This window comes from Candoia aspera, chromosome 13, assembly GCF_035149785.1.
Source record: "Candoia aspera isolate rCanAsp1 chromosome 13, rCanAsp1.hap2, whole genome shotgun sequence".
Taxonomy (NCBI): Eukaryota; Metazoa; Chordata; class Lepidosauria; order Squamata; family Boidae; genus Candoia; species Candoia aspera.
Genome location: NC_086165.1, coordinates 7,970,390 through 7,987,052, shown reverse-complemented (window position 1 = coordinate 7,987,052; position 16,663 = coordinate 7,970,390). Strand labels below are relative to the sequence as shown.

Below are 16,663 nucleotides of genomic sequence, written 5' to 3'. Positions count from 1 at the left end.
CTCAGCTTAAAGCTGCTGAGGTTGAGGAACACTGCTTTCAGTATTAAATTCCTTCTCTGCAGTAGCTCCCGCTCTCTGGAACATTCTTCCCCCAGAGGTGAGACAAGCCCCCTCTCTCCTGGACTTCCGTAAATAACTAAAAACCTGGTTTTGTCAGCATGCCTGGAGCAGGAAGGGGAATAGTCATTCGTGGGGAAGGCTGGCGCCCTAGAATGGCCCTTTATACTCACAGACTGAGATACAATCTTCAGCCATCAGGATTTTATCACATTTTATATTTTCATTGTCTATTTACATTTAAATTTATTGTATTTATAATGGTATTGAATTTTAAACTCTGTTTTTGTTGTAAACCGCCCAGAGTCCCTCCTTTGGGGGGCAGATGGGCGGTGATAAAATTTGATTGATTGATTGATTGATTGATAAATAAATAAAGGTGTGTAGGAAGAGAACATTAGGCTATCAAGTTTCTCCTGAGGCAGGGAGTGTCTCCTCTTTTAATCTCTGCACTGTACTTAGTTATACCCCTAAGAAGGTTTAAAAGTAATATATCAGCTAGTGTGAATGAAGCAACAGGGTGTGTTACCTACTGGTTACAAATGATATGCTTGAAAAGAAAGCAAGAACAATTGTATGTCTCTACAAAGCAAGGGTAGTTTTTAATGAGCGTAAGATCCTAAATGGAAAGTGTTTTTGAACAGGATGAGCCAGCCATACCCAATGTTTTACAGTACAGCTTATTATTTTCTACCTATAGAGTTGGTGTATTTTTATAAATTGTATGATGCTGTTGTGTTGTAAACATCCTCAGAGTTCACTTGTAAAAAATGGGGTTATAGATCTTTAAAAATCGATGTATAGATTGTCACGTATGATAGCCATTTCTGCACACTAACATACACCTGCTTGTATTCTATTCGCTAAATGGACATGCTTTCCATGAAGATCTTTTTCAGTAGGTTCAGATTTTAGATTTCCAACATTCAAGGGCCCCCAATTCAAATGCAGATCATGTAAGACCTCTCATCATTTAATCCACAGTTACACATCATTTTACCTGGTCATCAATTTTACGCTGGAGTTGCATAATCTTATTCTCCATGCCAACGTTGAGTTTCTTATAGTGTTCTACAGAGCGGGCCTCTATCTTCAGTTTCTTCAGCTCCCTCTTTGCCATCATGCGCCGGTAGCAGCATTGCAGATAAATAATTGCCTTCAAAGTCCTGTGGTAGTGCAAGCGAGCCAGCCAGCCACGCACACGTTTTTGTATAATGGTGGCCTTGTGCTCCCAAAGCATCTGTACATTTAAAAGACAGGTTGAGCATCCTCCTCCTGCATTTCAGATCTTTGACTGAAATTTGCTACAAGGGACAATTAACTGACAGCACAAGGAAAGTGAGCTGTGGCCAAGTGAAAAGTAAAAACTACCCAAACCCTAAGACTAAGAAGGAAAAACAACTATATGCTCCCAATTTATAGGAGTGGTTTGCTTTGCCACCCAAGGCTAAAATGGTGGGACAAATTCATTGATCCCTCCAGTGACCCAAACTTTTGGACAGCCAAGAAAACAGGCTGATTTCTGACCCTTTTTGGAAATCATTATTCATGTCATAAGTCACAGACTAAAAATTCATATTTTATAAACAACTCAAATTAATATTGCTTTATTCCAGTCCTGATAGACTCAGTTGACAAATTAATCACTTCTGGTATTTTTATTTTATTTCTATAGTATAGTCCAAATCAATACAAACAATTAAAACTCGCAAAATGAACACACCTATTAGGAAAGATTCAAGATCCTTTATCCATCTTGTGACCTCAGGATTATGCTGCGACAACTCCCTGATTTGCCAGCCAACAACTCCACTTGTAATTCTTGTTCAGGGAATCAGGAAAACAATCTAGAGAAGGCGGCCTTCTAATACTACATTAACTGGCTTTTCTCTATTTTCATGTTTAAAGCCTAGTCATTTGAATATTATTTCTTATACCTAAGTTATACCAAGATACCTGACACAACAACATACTTCCAACTATCATTATGCCATTACTCTGTTCAAATGCTCTAGAAATACCTTGATTCAACAGCCACAGCAGGTCCACTGGCTGACACAAATAATCCAGTATATCCAAAGAATATTCAAGTATCAGAAACTTTCCTAAGTTCATTAGATTATTTACGAATCAGCATCTATAGACTTGGAACCGTGGAGATTCCTATGAAACTGTGCGGCTCTCAACAGAATCTCATTTAGGAATCTCCTCAGAACAGGTAAGCAGATGATTCAACTCTTATTATGGGGCCAGTAATTATTATCCATACCAGTTCTTATAATTACAAGGCATCTGTTGCAATAGCTTCCACAGGCTATTGTAGAACATGCCATGTAGAATGAAATCACCTTTAATTACCAGAATACCATTCTTGTGTCAGAAGACATTATCCATCAACACAACTGGGCCATCTTTGAAATTCTTGCAAAACCACAAAAGTTCAGAAACTGAAGGAGCATCTAGTTTTAAAGGCTTCTACAATCTAACAGAACACAGTGAAATTTCTCCTACACAATAATGTTCATTTAAAAAAGGGGGGAGTTGGTTCAAATAAGGGGGTATAAGTGTTTGTCAAAACCCACTAAATATAGAATTCTGGATGTCGATACATCAGGATTACAGCTTGCTATGTTTTTGTCAGCAGCTAACCCGAATGAACACTGAACACACTGGAAAAAGGATTAGAGAGAATATCAATTATAGGATATATAATTTGCATATTACATATTATGGGATACCTAATTTGCAGAGATTTGCACCACCAATATTCTTCTCTGTTGGGATTCAAGTGCACTGATCTGTACCTTGAGAAACTGGCACACAGAAATAACATTAAAACACTTATCCATTCTACAGCAACCTGGCAGAAAGTATCGTTGGATCATAACTTTTGGAGAGCTCAAAATCATAAGCCAAGGACTTGCTTACCTTCTGATACTTTTTCCTGGCAATATAGCCTCGCAAATGTGACTGGAGAACAACAGTAGCTGCTCGGGTGTGTCGATACCGCTTGCGGGCAGCATACATGCGCTGGAATTTCTGAATAATGGTGGCAGCTTTGGTTCTTCGTAAAAACTTTGCAAGGCTGACCAGGAAAATGGGAGAAAGAAAAGACAGAATGAAAATTAATTTATTAGATTAGAATAGGTACCTTCCTCCATGGACTCCAGGTAGTACATATAGTAGTTCCTCTTTCAAATGTATTCCAACAGCTCCAGGCAAGTTGAACTGAGTCACCAAGATTCACCAAGAGGTCCCAGAGTGGCAAATTTTATTTTCTGTGTAAAGTTGCAAGGAATCTGGAAACACCTATCTTGGTAATGTGGGACTCTGGAGCACCTGTAAGCTGGCATTCAACTCCAAAGTGTTCCTGTTCAGAAATGGTTCTGTTCAACGACCTTACTCTATGTAAAAGAGCATAGATGTGCAGGTTCTGTTTCCTACCTACTACACCACAGTTCATGCTGCAATCCACATGGAAACTACAACCCTCAAAGTATGGAAGAAATGATTGACACATACACTGTGTATACATGAATAAATCCTAATGCACTTCTTCTTCCCCTGCAGCAGACTTTTAAATGCCTCAAAAAAGGATAGGCTTTATTTTACCTAATAAGCTCCTAGAATTACCTCCACATCCTTCACTACAGTGATCTTAAAAAGTTAGGCCTTTGGGAGCAAAACTTCAAACCTGAGCAGTCATAAACAAGCATCTAAGAAACAAGCAGCCCAAGTAGAAATATACATTGGAAAATGTCTCTTTCCTCCACCATGTTTCTGCACCCTAGCTCCTGACCTGTAGTCTGACTATAATTGATACTAAAGGTGGCCCTTGTTGCAGACGCCAAAATAAAATTAAAATATTATGTAAAACCTATCAAAAACTTGGCAAAGCACCAAGTCTTGCAAGGTTTTGTTGTTCTCACTCAAGTTCTGTAAGATTTCAGCTACTTAAAAAAAATCTAAAATAACAGTAATAATTTTGGGTCCCACAGAAGCCATCAAGATAGTCACAAACATGTTATCCATAGGTACTATGTTACTACACTGGCTTACGTGGTGGTCTTCAAAAGCTTTTGATGATGTAGTAGTCAGTAGTCTGAATAAAGGAAAGATTAGGATCTATTGTTCTATGCTATTCTCTCTGAGTTTATTTTATATAGAGCCTCAGGAAACTATATTAGATAAAATCTGGATAATCAAACATAATTTTGGGGAAAGTCAAAGATGCAGCACAGAATGCTGCACATTCTGGTAAGAGCCCTGCTGGATAAGACCAATGGCTCGTCTAGTTGAGCATCAGTCAGAATGGCCAACCAAATGCCTCCAAGGTGATCAGAAATGGTCTTCAAGAAATGTCTCTACTTCCCATAGTTAGGATTTAGTCTTCACGGCCCCTGAACACAGAAAATGCATATGACTGGTAGCCACCAATATTCAATTTTCATGATTTGTGTTTTTCAGCCTACTCCAAGCCTGCAACTAATTTTCATGCCCCTAATCAAACTTAAAATAGCTCATCTACCCCACATTATGCTCCATCAGACATTCTACAACCTCTTGCTTTCCAATCATAAGCAGGCAGCAAACCAGAAAGCTTTTGTCTTATGATTATCCAATTGCACAGGCCCACTTTCAATAAATAGCCTATAATAATCTGATTTTAAGGAAAACTGAACAGATAGCAAGGAATTAAGGAAGCTTCCCCAGAGGATGAGCTTACCATCGTGCCTGGTACCCACGGACATATCTCTGAATAGTGATGGCTGCCTTCCTCATGCGCAGGTACTTCTTTCGCATCAACCACCCTCTGATGGTTTTTTGGATACGGATGCAAGCTGCTCTTAGTTTATCAGCCCTTATTTTTTCCAAATAAGCTACTTGTCCAGCCCGGAAAAATATTTTTGTCTTCCCAAACTGGTACTTATCCTTGTCCTATTTTCAGAAGGAAAAGTATAATCAGTATCAGACTGATACTTTACAATATAAATAAAAAGACAAGAGTGAACTCAGTGATAGAAGAACAAAAATATCTTATGATATTATGGTCATATTATACAGAAGCAGCAGAATAAACTATAAATTTTAAAGGATAAAAATATCTAGATCATATAGTTCTATTTATATAATGATAATTTCAGAATGTCAAGAAAATCTAGGGTGTTATCATTCACTCTGTATTAGGCAATTCATTCTAAGCATTAGTGGTACTTCCAAAAAAGCAGGAAGGTTAAACACATATCAATATACCAAAGTGTCAAAGTTTAAAAGGAAGATTTAATTAGGAATCTAAATTAATTCCAGTCTTCTCTACAGGACCTCTAAATGAGGAAACCTTTTATCCAATTTAGCTGCCATGGCATGAACAGATTTTCAATTTTATATACGCTTACCTGAGACAAGACCCAATAAATTCGGGATGTGGAGGGAACTATTTCTGCATAAACATACACATGGTTGTTTGTTAGGCTCTGATTGTACTTTCACTTCTACACCCCGAGCAAAGGTCAAATTGCACATGACACACCAGACTTCTGTAATTGGAATTTCTAATATCTTTCCCAGGAACTAAAAACAGTTTTCAGAGGACGGATGGTAACTCACTGAGATCAAGGCAAAGGAGTCTTTATACCATGCTATTTTCCTGCTAAAAAAAAGCTTCCCCTTCCCATGCTACTATTTTTCTTAAGAGTGTGGTGAGAAATTAAAATATTTTGATTATGTGTCATCAAGTTGGTGTCGACTCTTAGCAGCCATATAGATAGATTTTCTCCATGAAAAGTGAGACTTACATGTTGAAAATGAGGAAACAATTTTAAAAATAAGTATCTCCTCCCCTTCTATGCTCAACTAGCTCTTAAAGGTGCTAGCAAGTAATAATAATAATTTTAAAAAATTAAACAGAATGCAAACCCTACCTAAATATGATCCATAGAATCCATTTGAAAACAGAAAAGATTAAGGGTGTGGAAAATAAAACACACCAATTCTTGAATGCTTGAGATTAAGAAGCCAATAGTCCAGTAATATGAATATAATCTAAATGGATCAGCAAGCAAGGGTGTAGGCCCATCTTTTGGGACTGGGGGTGAAACAAGAGCATCCATCTGAAAAACTGGATTAGAATTAACAACTGAGCCACACTGGCAGAGAAGACTGGAGAACCATTTCACCAAGCATCCTTAAAATGACAGGGATCAACCCAGCATGGGCTGCCTTTAGAGACATTAAGTGCCATAAATCTATTACCAGAATCAGCTTTTCCAAGACATTTTTACATGTCTGTTTCCTGTCACTGAGGACATCTTTCTGCTTCATCAGGACACGATAGCGGCTGAAGAATTCTTGATACGTCCACCTGGTTTCAAGAGGCAAGGTGGCATTAGCCATCAGAAAAGATCTTTGAAGTGCAAACTGTATTCCCACATCTCATGTGTAACATGCTTACCTTGAAGGGAAACCAGCTGCACTGATTCGGATTGTTTCTAGCACACCACAAGCTCTAAGCTGTTGTACAGTCCGCTTTTCATCAAACCTACATATGAACATACAGCGTGGAGTTATCGGGGAGACAGAAAACTGTAAACCCCTACAGGTATGTGTTGAATGACAGAAGTGGGATCATAGCACAGAAACTTTTACCATGAGGGAAAGGATGAGTTGCCCAAAAAGCAACAAAATGATGCAAATGAGTCCTTGGCCTCCAGAATGGGCTCCAGTAGAGGTTTGTTGGCAGGAAGTACTGAAATTAGTTTAGCAGTCAAGTAAGACCATAAGAGTATAAGACGCTTGCTATAATAAACCAAAGGACCAGCTACTCAGACATTTTATCTCAATGCGTTTAACTCATAAACAAGACTGAATACAAATCATTTTCATGTTCCATCACAGAAACAATGTTCCATTAATAAAAATTATATCGCAGGACAACAGCCTTGACATTTTCCAAAGTACAAATTTAGCTATAGCTAATAAAACAAGCAAGGACATGGTGTCTGTTTGATTCAATCCAAATCAAATACCAACACTTGTTTCTCTAACACAATAGACATTCAGAGGGCAAATATTATAGCATCGTGAACTTACATAAACGGAAGCTTGAAGTCATTTGGTTTAATACACCGCACATAATGTGGAGTTGTGGCATTAAGGGTCTCCATCAAGAGATGCAAAGAATTTCTGAACTATAGGAAAGATCAAAAAAGGAAAAAAAAATGTACAAGAAAATACTGGTGCATTTTCTCCTTCTTTAGACTGCAGCCTCTCCATGCAGCAATCTCCAATAACATCTCAGACAAATAAGTAATCTACTATCCATTTTTTAAAAAAAAGCCAGTCTGCATCTGTATTATTCAATGAAATAAGTCCTGATCAGACTTATGCAATAGTCTAAGAAGCTAAGTATCCTATCCTTAATTGAGCTTTTTATAAGACTTTTTACGTGCTCTAGTACTGTTGAGTGCATTTCGCTATTTCTCGGCAAAGATTTACAGCAAGTGTATCTTCTCTCATCCTCCATCAACATGAGGGATCCCCCTGGGAATACAGGGTTGCACAGTCTGGAAACAGCACAAAACAGAGAAATGCAGTAGTACTCAATTGGCAGCAATACATTCCCTTCACCTGATGCCCCACAGTTTTCTTATGTTCCTTGCTTGCTTGGACCATTTTCGACTTGGCTGGTTTTATGGCTGCTCGAGACAATGGGGTTCGGCCAGAGGGTGTTGCTGAAGTGGGACTGATGGCCTTCTCTTGAAACAGCTCAGGTAGCATCTTAAACTGATTAAGACACAGAGTTTTAAAAGGTCATCTCTGAATTAGGAAAGAGAACATTTTCCCCAAGGTAATGCAATAAAAAGGGGAACCAAAACCAGGAGAGATTCACAGGTTTGTTTTATTGCTTCCCCAATGCTTTGAAAAATAAGATAGTTTTGCTTTGCTTTATAAAGCATGTTAATTTAGATGAGCCTCAGAATGTAAGAATAGCCCTTTCTAGATTAGAGCAATGGCGTAGCTAGCCCAGGAGTCTGTGTCACACAGAGGCCAACCAGAGGCATCCAAGAAGCTCACAAGCAGCACGTGGCGATGCAAGACCTTCTCCACTGCTCCTACAGAGCAATTACCAAGCACTACTTTACTCACTTCAAGCATGCTGCGGATGCAACATTCCTAATCTCTTATGCTTGCACCAGACCAAAAGGTCATTTCAAATCACGCAGCCACAAATGGTTCAACAGTGGCCATTCCAACAATGCAACTTGCAGAAACTGTCGTATGTTGCTCACTCTGAAAGCTGTGAAATTTGACAGCCTGGTATTTCTCACTCATATTTCCTTTCCATTGTGAACTTTGAGGAAAAAATGGCACCTTCACTGAAATACGGGACCATATTCCATTAAAAAAGAGATTACTGGGAAATAGAATTGTTTTCAAATGCCCAGAAGTCTGTAAGCTTTAAAGAAAGGTAACACAAATCAGACAAGAAGGAAAACAACTTTCCCTTCTGATTTCAACTATGTACTTAAGTTTCCTATAATACAATAAGGAAGGAGTAGATCTGTCACATTGCACGTATTTATTGCTATAACCAGGTTAGGTTTATGTCCTGCTTGTCTCTAGGAGCTAAAGGCAGAAAATGATGATGAAAACTCAGTCTTTATAGGGTTCGTTTAACAATGGTTAAGCGAAGTGGCAGGGAGGAGAATCTCAACACTAACCTTACTTGATCTGAGAACCTTGATCTGTTCTTCATAGACAGTATCTTTGTTTTTTTCCAAAAAGCCTTCGCACTGGTACTCCACCTGGAAATGCAAGTATCTAATTTTATCAAACAGTGGCTGTAGTAGTAATAGCAACAACATTATAGAATCACTGGCACAGAAAGATAGATACACCTAGATGAGCACAAATGTCTTCTGCTTTATGAGATTTCCACTTTCAGATTTAAATTTAAATGCTGTGCCAATGTTTCTGATTGTGGAAGTTAATAAAAGAAGCCATGACACCCAGCACAAAGCATACGTGCTTTGGTTGAACTGCTTGCCAAACATTTTCTACCTAGAGAATTCCTTCCAAGGACAACTGCAAAGGGGCCTTTTGACAGGCCCAGAAGGAGTAAGTTCAAGAGGAAGTAATATCCACATCAGCCAGGAAACAGAATCCCTTACCTTATCTGCAAAGTGTTGAATAATAAAAGCTTTGTTGGACAAACGAGGTTTCTCAAAAAGTGCCGTCTTATTCAAGTGGGTATTGTACAATTTCTGGGCCCAGCTATTATCTGAACCTTTAGGCATCTAGAGAAGGGAAAGATGGGGAAATGACCTCACATTCCTGACAGGGGAAACAGTAATCACCGAAAAGTTATAAATGGTGCCATTGTGAAAGGAAGAGATATTCCATTTTTCCTGTGCAGGAATTTTGTAATATTTTAACTGGCCTTTAGTGCTGTCCCCAGGGGAGCCACAAACCCCCTTCTATTCCAGAGTTTAGCCAAAGAGATACACGAAATGACACCGAGCAAAGCTCAGCCACCAATTCAAATGAGGGTGGGGATGGTGACGGGAATTCCTTATGAAAGTTGTGAACTGGCAGAAGCCAGATGCCGCTCAGAACATGCCAACAGGCAAACGAGGCTGAGGGAGATAAAAAAGATGTTCCACCAAAACCAGGGAGGGTATAGGTGGGCATTTAACTCTTTCTGTTTTGCTCTACAGACACTTTTCTACAGGAAAAACATGAGATAAGTTTAACTACTTACCTTGCATTCCTCATCCAGCAAATCCAAAATCCCCAATTTGGCCTCTATGAGGTTAATGCAGGGCTGATTGTCATAAAAATCAATCAAGGTCCAAGGAATTTGTTCCCTCATGTATTCTTCTTGCTCCAACTTAAAGACATGCTGTTTGAGAGGGGAGAGCATGGACCGTAAGAGCAATGTCACAGTACTGACTTTGCTATGTGTTCTTCCTTGGGCTTTAACTGTGATACAGAAATTGAAATGGACAGCCTGTTTTGTCAGATGCAACAGACGAACACAGCTATCCCTCTTGAAAACGATACAATTGAAGACCTCCTTTATTAAGCAGAGAAACAAGTCAAATATACTTCTCAAACCAGGATTCAGTTACAAAAGCTTGCAGCGCATGAAAAAAATTACCCAAAAAAAATTATACAATAGGATTGCATAGCTCAGACTACGCCTCCAGCTTTTATTATTGTGATTACCACCTAGAGAAATCCTATACACTTTTTAAAAGGGTCCTGTCTGTATGAACATGACATAAGCGGGAAAAGAATAAGGAAACGATCCCTTTTAGAAGCTAAAACTTCAGGGGTGAAATAAGAACCAAAAGCAGGAATACAATACAACATTATTGGAAAGACATCTGTACTGTACCTGCTGTTTCTTGGACCTCTCTAAGGAAGCTAGTGTGGACGTGACCCCTAAGAAGTTCACGTCAGTCCAGAAGATCTAATTATTAAATGGATAATTAAGCTGTGGGTGGACAGGATCACACCAAAAAACCCAAGTTTCTTGCTTACCATATTGAACTGTTGCTGTAATTTCTCATTGGCGTAATTTATACAGAATTGTTCAAAACTGTTGATCTCAAATGTTTCAAACCTGAAAAACAAAGCCAACTGCCAGCATATCTTAAAGTATTCAGTTAACAGTTTCCTACTTGAGGTCTAGAAGCTTCAGTTGAATTATTTCAGCTACACCAAAATGGAAAGGAGGGGCAAGATGAAAACAAAACAGTATTTACACAAGATCTACATTCCTAGCAGAAGGAAACAGTCCTAGTTTAGTCACTAGCAATAGAAAAACCATGAAATTCCCACCCTGGAATTCCTCTTTGAGGAAACGGAGAGCAAACAACAGATGAATGAAAAGAATCCCACCAAAGAGGCAACTTTGAAGAAGACACCAGCCTACAAACCCTTCACATAATTTCTTTTTTTGGGGGGCTGCCTTCAAGTCAATGTTGATTCCTTGTACTGCCTGGACAAGCCACTGCAGTTTTCTTGGCAAGATTTTGAAAGTGGTTTGCCATTGCCTGCTTCCTAGGGCTGACAGAGAGTGACTGGCCCAAGGTCACCCAGCTGGCTTTGTGCCTAAGGAGGGACTAGAACTCACGGTCTCTCGGTTTCTAGGCTAGTGCCTTCACCACTACCCCAAACTGGCTCTCTTTCACATAAATATTATCCTCAAATTCATTTGGACACCACTAGCAGGATTCTTGATGTAAGCTATTTTGTCTATTATATAATTTATTCTATGAAACATCAAGATATTGTTTGATAATCTATCAGTTTTGACTACTATAAACCACCTGAAGTCATTGGGGTGATAGAGAAACTGAATAAACGGATGAAGACACTGGGACAGAAAGCACTCACCCGTAAATGTCCAATACGCCAATGAAAGAATGCTGTTTCACCGTGGACTGCAGAGCTTTGTTCACATGATCGACAATCCAGGTAAAAAGGTTAGCGTAGATATGTTTCGCAAGAGCATCCCTGGCGTTGATGGCTTGCAGCTTGGAAATTGGTTTGATGTAGGTCTCTGTGGCAGTAGCAAGCTTCCTATGGCAAAGCCAGTGAGCCATCTGTTCATATTCCACTCCCATGAGATCGCAGAAGATCTTGAGGGGTTCATGTTTAGGCTGCAATGACAATAATCTCCTCAGAGTTGAAAACAGTATTTATTACTAACAACTCATCTATTATTTTTCAAGCAGACAAAAATCCCCCCTACCATGCCTTAGATTTAATGAGAAAGTCCTTCCATTTGGAAAGATGGAATTTGAAGAAAAATGAGAAAGAAACTAAAAAGAAAAAAAAAGAAATTATATATGAACAGGGATGGGGAAAATACAGCTTATCTCCATTTTGGCAATGCAGCTACAACACAAAAACACAAGAGTAGGAAGATTAGAAATGTTAATGGGATCAACATACAATATTTAAACTGTTTTGGAACTTACTGGTATTGTACAGCTGTCAGCATCTCGAGACGTGAATGACACGTTGCCCAAGTGAAGAATAGCAGCAAGGATCTGGAAAATTCCCATCTGGCAGGAATCAACAATGCCTGTTATATTGGGGTAGGGAAGCAGGGGAAGATAAATAAAAATTCCAGTTGAATAACAGCGTCCTATTAAGGAGCTAAACAAGAATGATACAAGGTATAGTTAATAATACGGTAATAATTAGTCACTGAGTGGGGAAAGGGTCACCCTTTTAGTTTTGCTACCAAAAAGGCAAGAACATACAGCCACATCCAGCTTTCAGACTGCAGACTGCCACTTGGGGGAGAGGCAAACATGGGCTTTTTTGAGGTTGTTATCTACCCTTTGTGATGACCTCCCTGTTTATGATCAGGCAAGCCCAACATTCATAAATTTTAGGTGTCTCCATAAAATATAAATGCTTCTATGTCAGTCTGTCCCTAAATAATCTCTCCTTAATATTTGTCTTCTTACAAATGGTTTTTATGCTAATACTGTCACATGCTTGCATAATTACAGGTGGTCCTCACTTAACAACCATTAGCTTTAGTGACCATTCAGACTTACGACGGTGCTGGAAAAAAAACAACTTACGACCAGTCCTCACACTTATGACTGTTGCAGTGTCCCCACGGTCACATGATCATAATTTGGGCACTTGGCAACCGGTTCGCATTTATGACCATCACAGCGTCCTGTGGTCATGAGATTGCCATTTTCTACCTTCCCGGCTGGCTTCTGGCAAGCAAAATCAGTGGGGAAAAGCATGATTTGCTTAACAACCATGTGGTTCACTTAACACCCACGGTGATTCGCTTAACAACCATTGCAAAAAAGTCGTAATATTGGGTCAGATTTGCTTAATGACCACTTTGCTTAGCAACCAAAATTCTGGGCTCAATTGTGGTTGTCAAGCGAGGATTACCTGTATAGCACACTGCTTCAGCACTTTTACAACTCAAAGCAATGCACTAATATTTTTAATAAATGCATACTTTTATCCTTAAAAAAGGCAGATGCCTACAGTGAAAGAATACTGAGTTTTGCATCAAGAAATCAATGTGACAGTCTTACAGTGCTTCAAATCTTAATTTCTCCAGAAACTCAGCCTCTAGTAACCATGCACAGTTTTAAGAAAGCCAAATGATTTGTAATCGAAACAGACATGGGCTCCTCCCCAATTCCTCTATGGTGCCTTTGAGATGTCAAACTGTTGTTGGCAAATTCCCCAGAGCAATTTGTATTTTGCAAACTATCATGCCCAGTAAGTGGAACCCTGTCTTAAGCAGTTATTCACCCTTTTAGCTTTTTTTCTTTTTGCAAATAATATTATACAACATCGGTTAGTTATCCTAAGAGCAGCACTGAAGAGTTGTGTGCTTACCTAATAGACTGCAAGCCCGTCGGGTATTAGCCATTTCCTTAGCATCATCAATTCCATCAATTACTGGGCTGCCCCCTTGTTTTGTATAATGAAAATAGTCTGCATTCCCTATTTGAACAAGAACTAGTTAATTTTTATACGAAAATGCACTTCAAAATCATGTTATGAATTTCATACAGCAGTCATGTAACTGCAACCAAATAAATTGAGAATGTACTATTTGTTCATTATTAAGAATTTAGACCCCTTGCTTTGTAGGCTGAAGTTACTAAAAAAAAAATTAAACAAGAGACTCCTGGAATTAAGCCAAATTTATGTTCTTTAAACTTCAAAATCAGGTTTTACAGAGATTCAATGCAGTCAGAGGGCTCAAGAAAATAATCATTTCGGTTAAAATATCACTGATACTGTTAACAGATTTGTTGTATGCATAGCACTAGATCTGGTTCATGTTTCTACATGGAAGATATATGACTATTACTCAGTAGATGTTAAAATTACTTTGGTGAATGCCAAAATACAGTACAACAGATGCCAATACATACTCAATCGCAAAGCTTTAAATTCAGGTAAGGCTGCAGAAGCACAAAGCTGATAGAAGATATGGTAGTTTCTCTCTTCTTCTGCCTTTAATACAAATAAAATACATTTAATATGTACCAGCAAGTCAGTGCTGACTCTTAGCAACCACACAGGTAGATGTCTCCTGGAACAAATAAATTATACACAAACACATACGCACACATAAACTATATATATATATATAGAGAGAGAGAGGGGATGAATTTCTATTTGACACATAGTACGCTTAGGAAGTTTTGATTCAAGCAACCCATAAGTTGCTCCCTTTCCGTTTCCACCCACTGGTTCAATTTCTAGAACTCTTCTGCTCCCTCTAAAGCCTGCTATTGCGATTCCCTTTAATTTTCACTTCTCCCGATGAAAGTTACCTAATTCGCCCATCGTCCCTCACAGCGCATGCGCACGTAGCAAATCATGTAGTACCTGGAATCTGTTTCTCAATACCTTTCTTAAAAAGTAGAATCTAGGACTAGATACAGTCCAAAAGCAGCCTGACCAGTGGAAACTGAACGGATATAATGGAACTGAACGTCATGAAACTCTGACTGCTATCCTTCTGTTAATACTATTTAAGGTTGAAAGATCGGTCGTTGCTTGTTTGCCATTACCATGTAAGATCGTTCAACAGCGACATCATCGGCATTTGTGAGTTACTTCTCACAGACAGGCGAAAGAGTTACCAAAGCAGCTACACACACGGACTGCTGCTCCTTCACAAAGGAAACAACCTGCCCGCCCTCCTCATAAAAAAAAGTGGGGGGAAATGGACAAGAGTTTAACCACCCAAAATTGCCTGTCTATAGGTGTCTTTTATACAGTAAGATACTTTCTTCCTTGGATTCACTGGTTCCAGCCCAAATTGCAAAGAGGAAGACTGACAGCATCCCATTCCAGATGTAAGTAACTTCGCTGTGCCATCATACACAGTTCTGCCCCACAACTCATAATTACGCAACTTCAAAATAGGGTAGAATTACCTGGAACACCACTCTTGATTTTTCTAGGAGGTAAGTCCTCATGTTAGCACCAGTGATTCGATACCGCTTATCGAAACCAATTTCAATGTACTTCCCAAAGCGACTGCTGTTGTCGTTTCTTGTAGTTTTGGCATTCCCAATAGACTGTGGGGAAGGAAACAGAACAGGCTCAGCAAGACCCACTCCAGTTACAGACGGCACCTTAGGAAGTGCTTCTTTCTCACGCACATGGGAGGGAATGCCTCTTCTACGATTATGGCTTTGGGAGAACACATGTGCACTTTCTAAAAACAAAGATGGACGATGCTCAAGAACTACTGCTTTAACAATTGCCAATTTTAATTGATAATTTAAAGCTCATATTAAAAAGTGAGGCCTTTAGCCCTAGTTTAATCTATAACACGTCTGCAGTTAACATTTTCAAATGCACACAGTATTACAAGGCACAAGTAGGCTTCTTTGTGCGGGCAAAGAGGATCATTTTATTAAAAACCATATCCAAGGTAACTGTACAACAGACCTTCTTTCAGAAAACAGGTCTCCTCGTCCGTGCACTTTTGTTAACAATAACTGCATGTTAGTGACAGTGCCGCATACGCCCGCCAACTTGGACTGCTCATTCTAGGATTGAAGCAGGGGTTCTGTTGGAGACTGAGGATTGGGGAGTATGTTTAGAACAGTGATTATATTTGTACATCACCAGGGATGTGGTGAAGGGAAGTGCACAGGCTCAAAAAAATTAATGCACATTTTTAAAGCAGGCAAATACCATCTGTCAGCTTCTCTGAGTTCCGTGTTTTCTCTGCGACCACAGTTGCAATCCTCACAAAAACTAGGTAGGGAATTATTTTTTCCTAGAGAAGAGCAATGTGAAGTCTTAAACAGTCTTGAATTATTGTCGTACGTCGCTTCAGGATACCTTGCGTCTTTGCTGTCCCTTTCCCAAACCTTGGTGAGTTTGGGAAACCTCCGCAAAATAGCAGCATAATCACACCATTTGGTGTATCCATATGCTAATCCATCCCTGCCAGCCTCATGAATCGTTGCCCCTTCTAAATATAGAGCAAGAGAATGGAAAGGAATTGCCTACATGCATTAACCCACTGCCCATTTATCTCACGTTTTATTAAGCTAGAATCTTGCGTTACTATTATATATGAGAAATATGTGCATAGAATTTGTATATGTCTACATATTGTTTTTATGCCACTTGTTTTATTCGTGCTTTTCTTGCACTGGATGGAGCCTATCATGGCAAGCAAAACGTGAAACCAGTTAAAGCAAGTTAGCATTTTAAGAAAAGCTTTGTATGAGAACAAGTTTGTGCTGAATTTTCTTCATAATGATGCAGATTGTCTGCTTTGCCATGGAGTGAACAATGTGGGATTCTCATGTTCAGTCCTCTCAGAGCCCCAGGACAGGTCTCCCGCAGCTGAGAGTAACAAACATAAGAATTTTAAATGTTCACTAGAAATATGAGAAAAATTGCAATAGCCACTTGCAATCTTTCATATCTTAGGGACAAAATTAAGAAAAGCTGGATGGGGTAGCAAGGAGTTTTGAGAAATCCCCCTTACAAATCAGGATCATTTTACACCTGGAAGGAAAAGTGAAAGTGCACACTACATGCCTATTGGTTAGTATACATT

The 16,663-nt window shown here is 39.1% G+C and overlaps 1 protein-coding gene across 2 annotated transcripts in view; it reads right to left on the bottom strand.

The window, feature by feature from the left end:
* Nucleotides 1-16,663, bottom strand: part of MYO5A (myosin VA) — a 63,184-nt gene that overhangs the window by 26,312 nt on the left and 20,209 nt on the right. For both annotated transcript variants that reach the window (XM_063313878.1, XM_063313879.1), the window contains exons 6-21: nt 15,015-15,158; nt 14,001-14,082; nt 13,456-13,563; nt 12,048-12,154; nt 11,461-11,726; nt 10,603-10,684; nt 9,818-9,958; nt 9,228-9,353; nt 8,778-8,861; nt 7,684-7,839; nt 7,147-7,244; nt 6,509-6,595; nt 6,310-6,418; nt 4,784-4,995; nt 2,986-3,142; nt 1,058-1,297 (exon numbers count right to left, since the gene is read on the bottom strand). In XM_063313878.1, the coding sequence (XP_063169948.1) occupies nt 1,058-1,297; nt 2,986-3,142; nt 4,784-4,995; nt 6,310-6,418; nt 6,509-6,595; nt 7,147-7,244; nt 7,684-7,839; nt 8,778-8,861; nt 9,228-9,353; nt 9,818-9,958; nt 10,603-10,684; nt 11,461-11,726; nt 12,048-12,154; nt 13,456-13,563; nt 14,001-14,082; nt 15,015-15,158 (2,199 nt within the window). The remainder of the gene's footprint in view (nt 1-1,057; nt 1,298-2,985; nt 3,143-4,783; nt 4,996-6,309; nt 6,419-6,508; nt 6,596-7,146; nt 7,245-7,683; nt 7,840-8,777; nt 8,862-9,227; nt 9,354-9,817; nt 9,959-10,602; nt 10,685-11,460; nt 11,727-12,047; nt 12,155-13,455; nt 13,564-14,000; nt 14,083-15,014; nt 15,159-16,663) is intronic.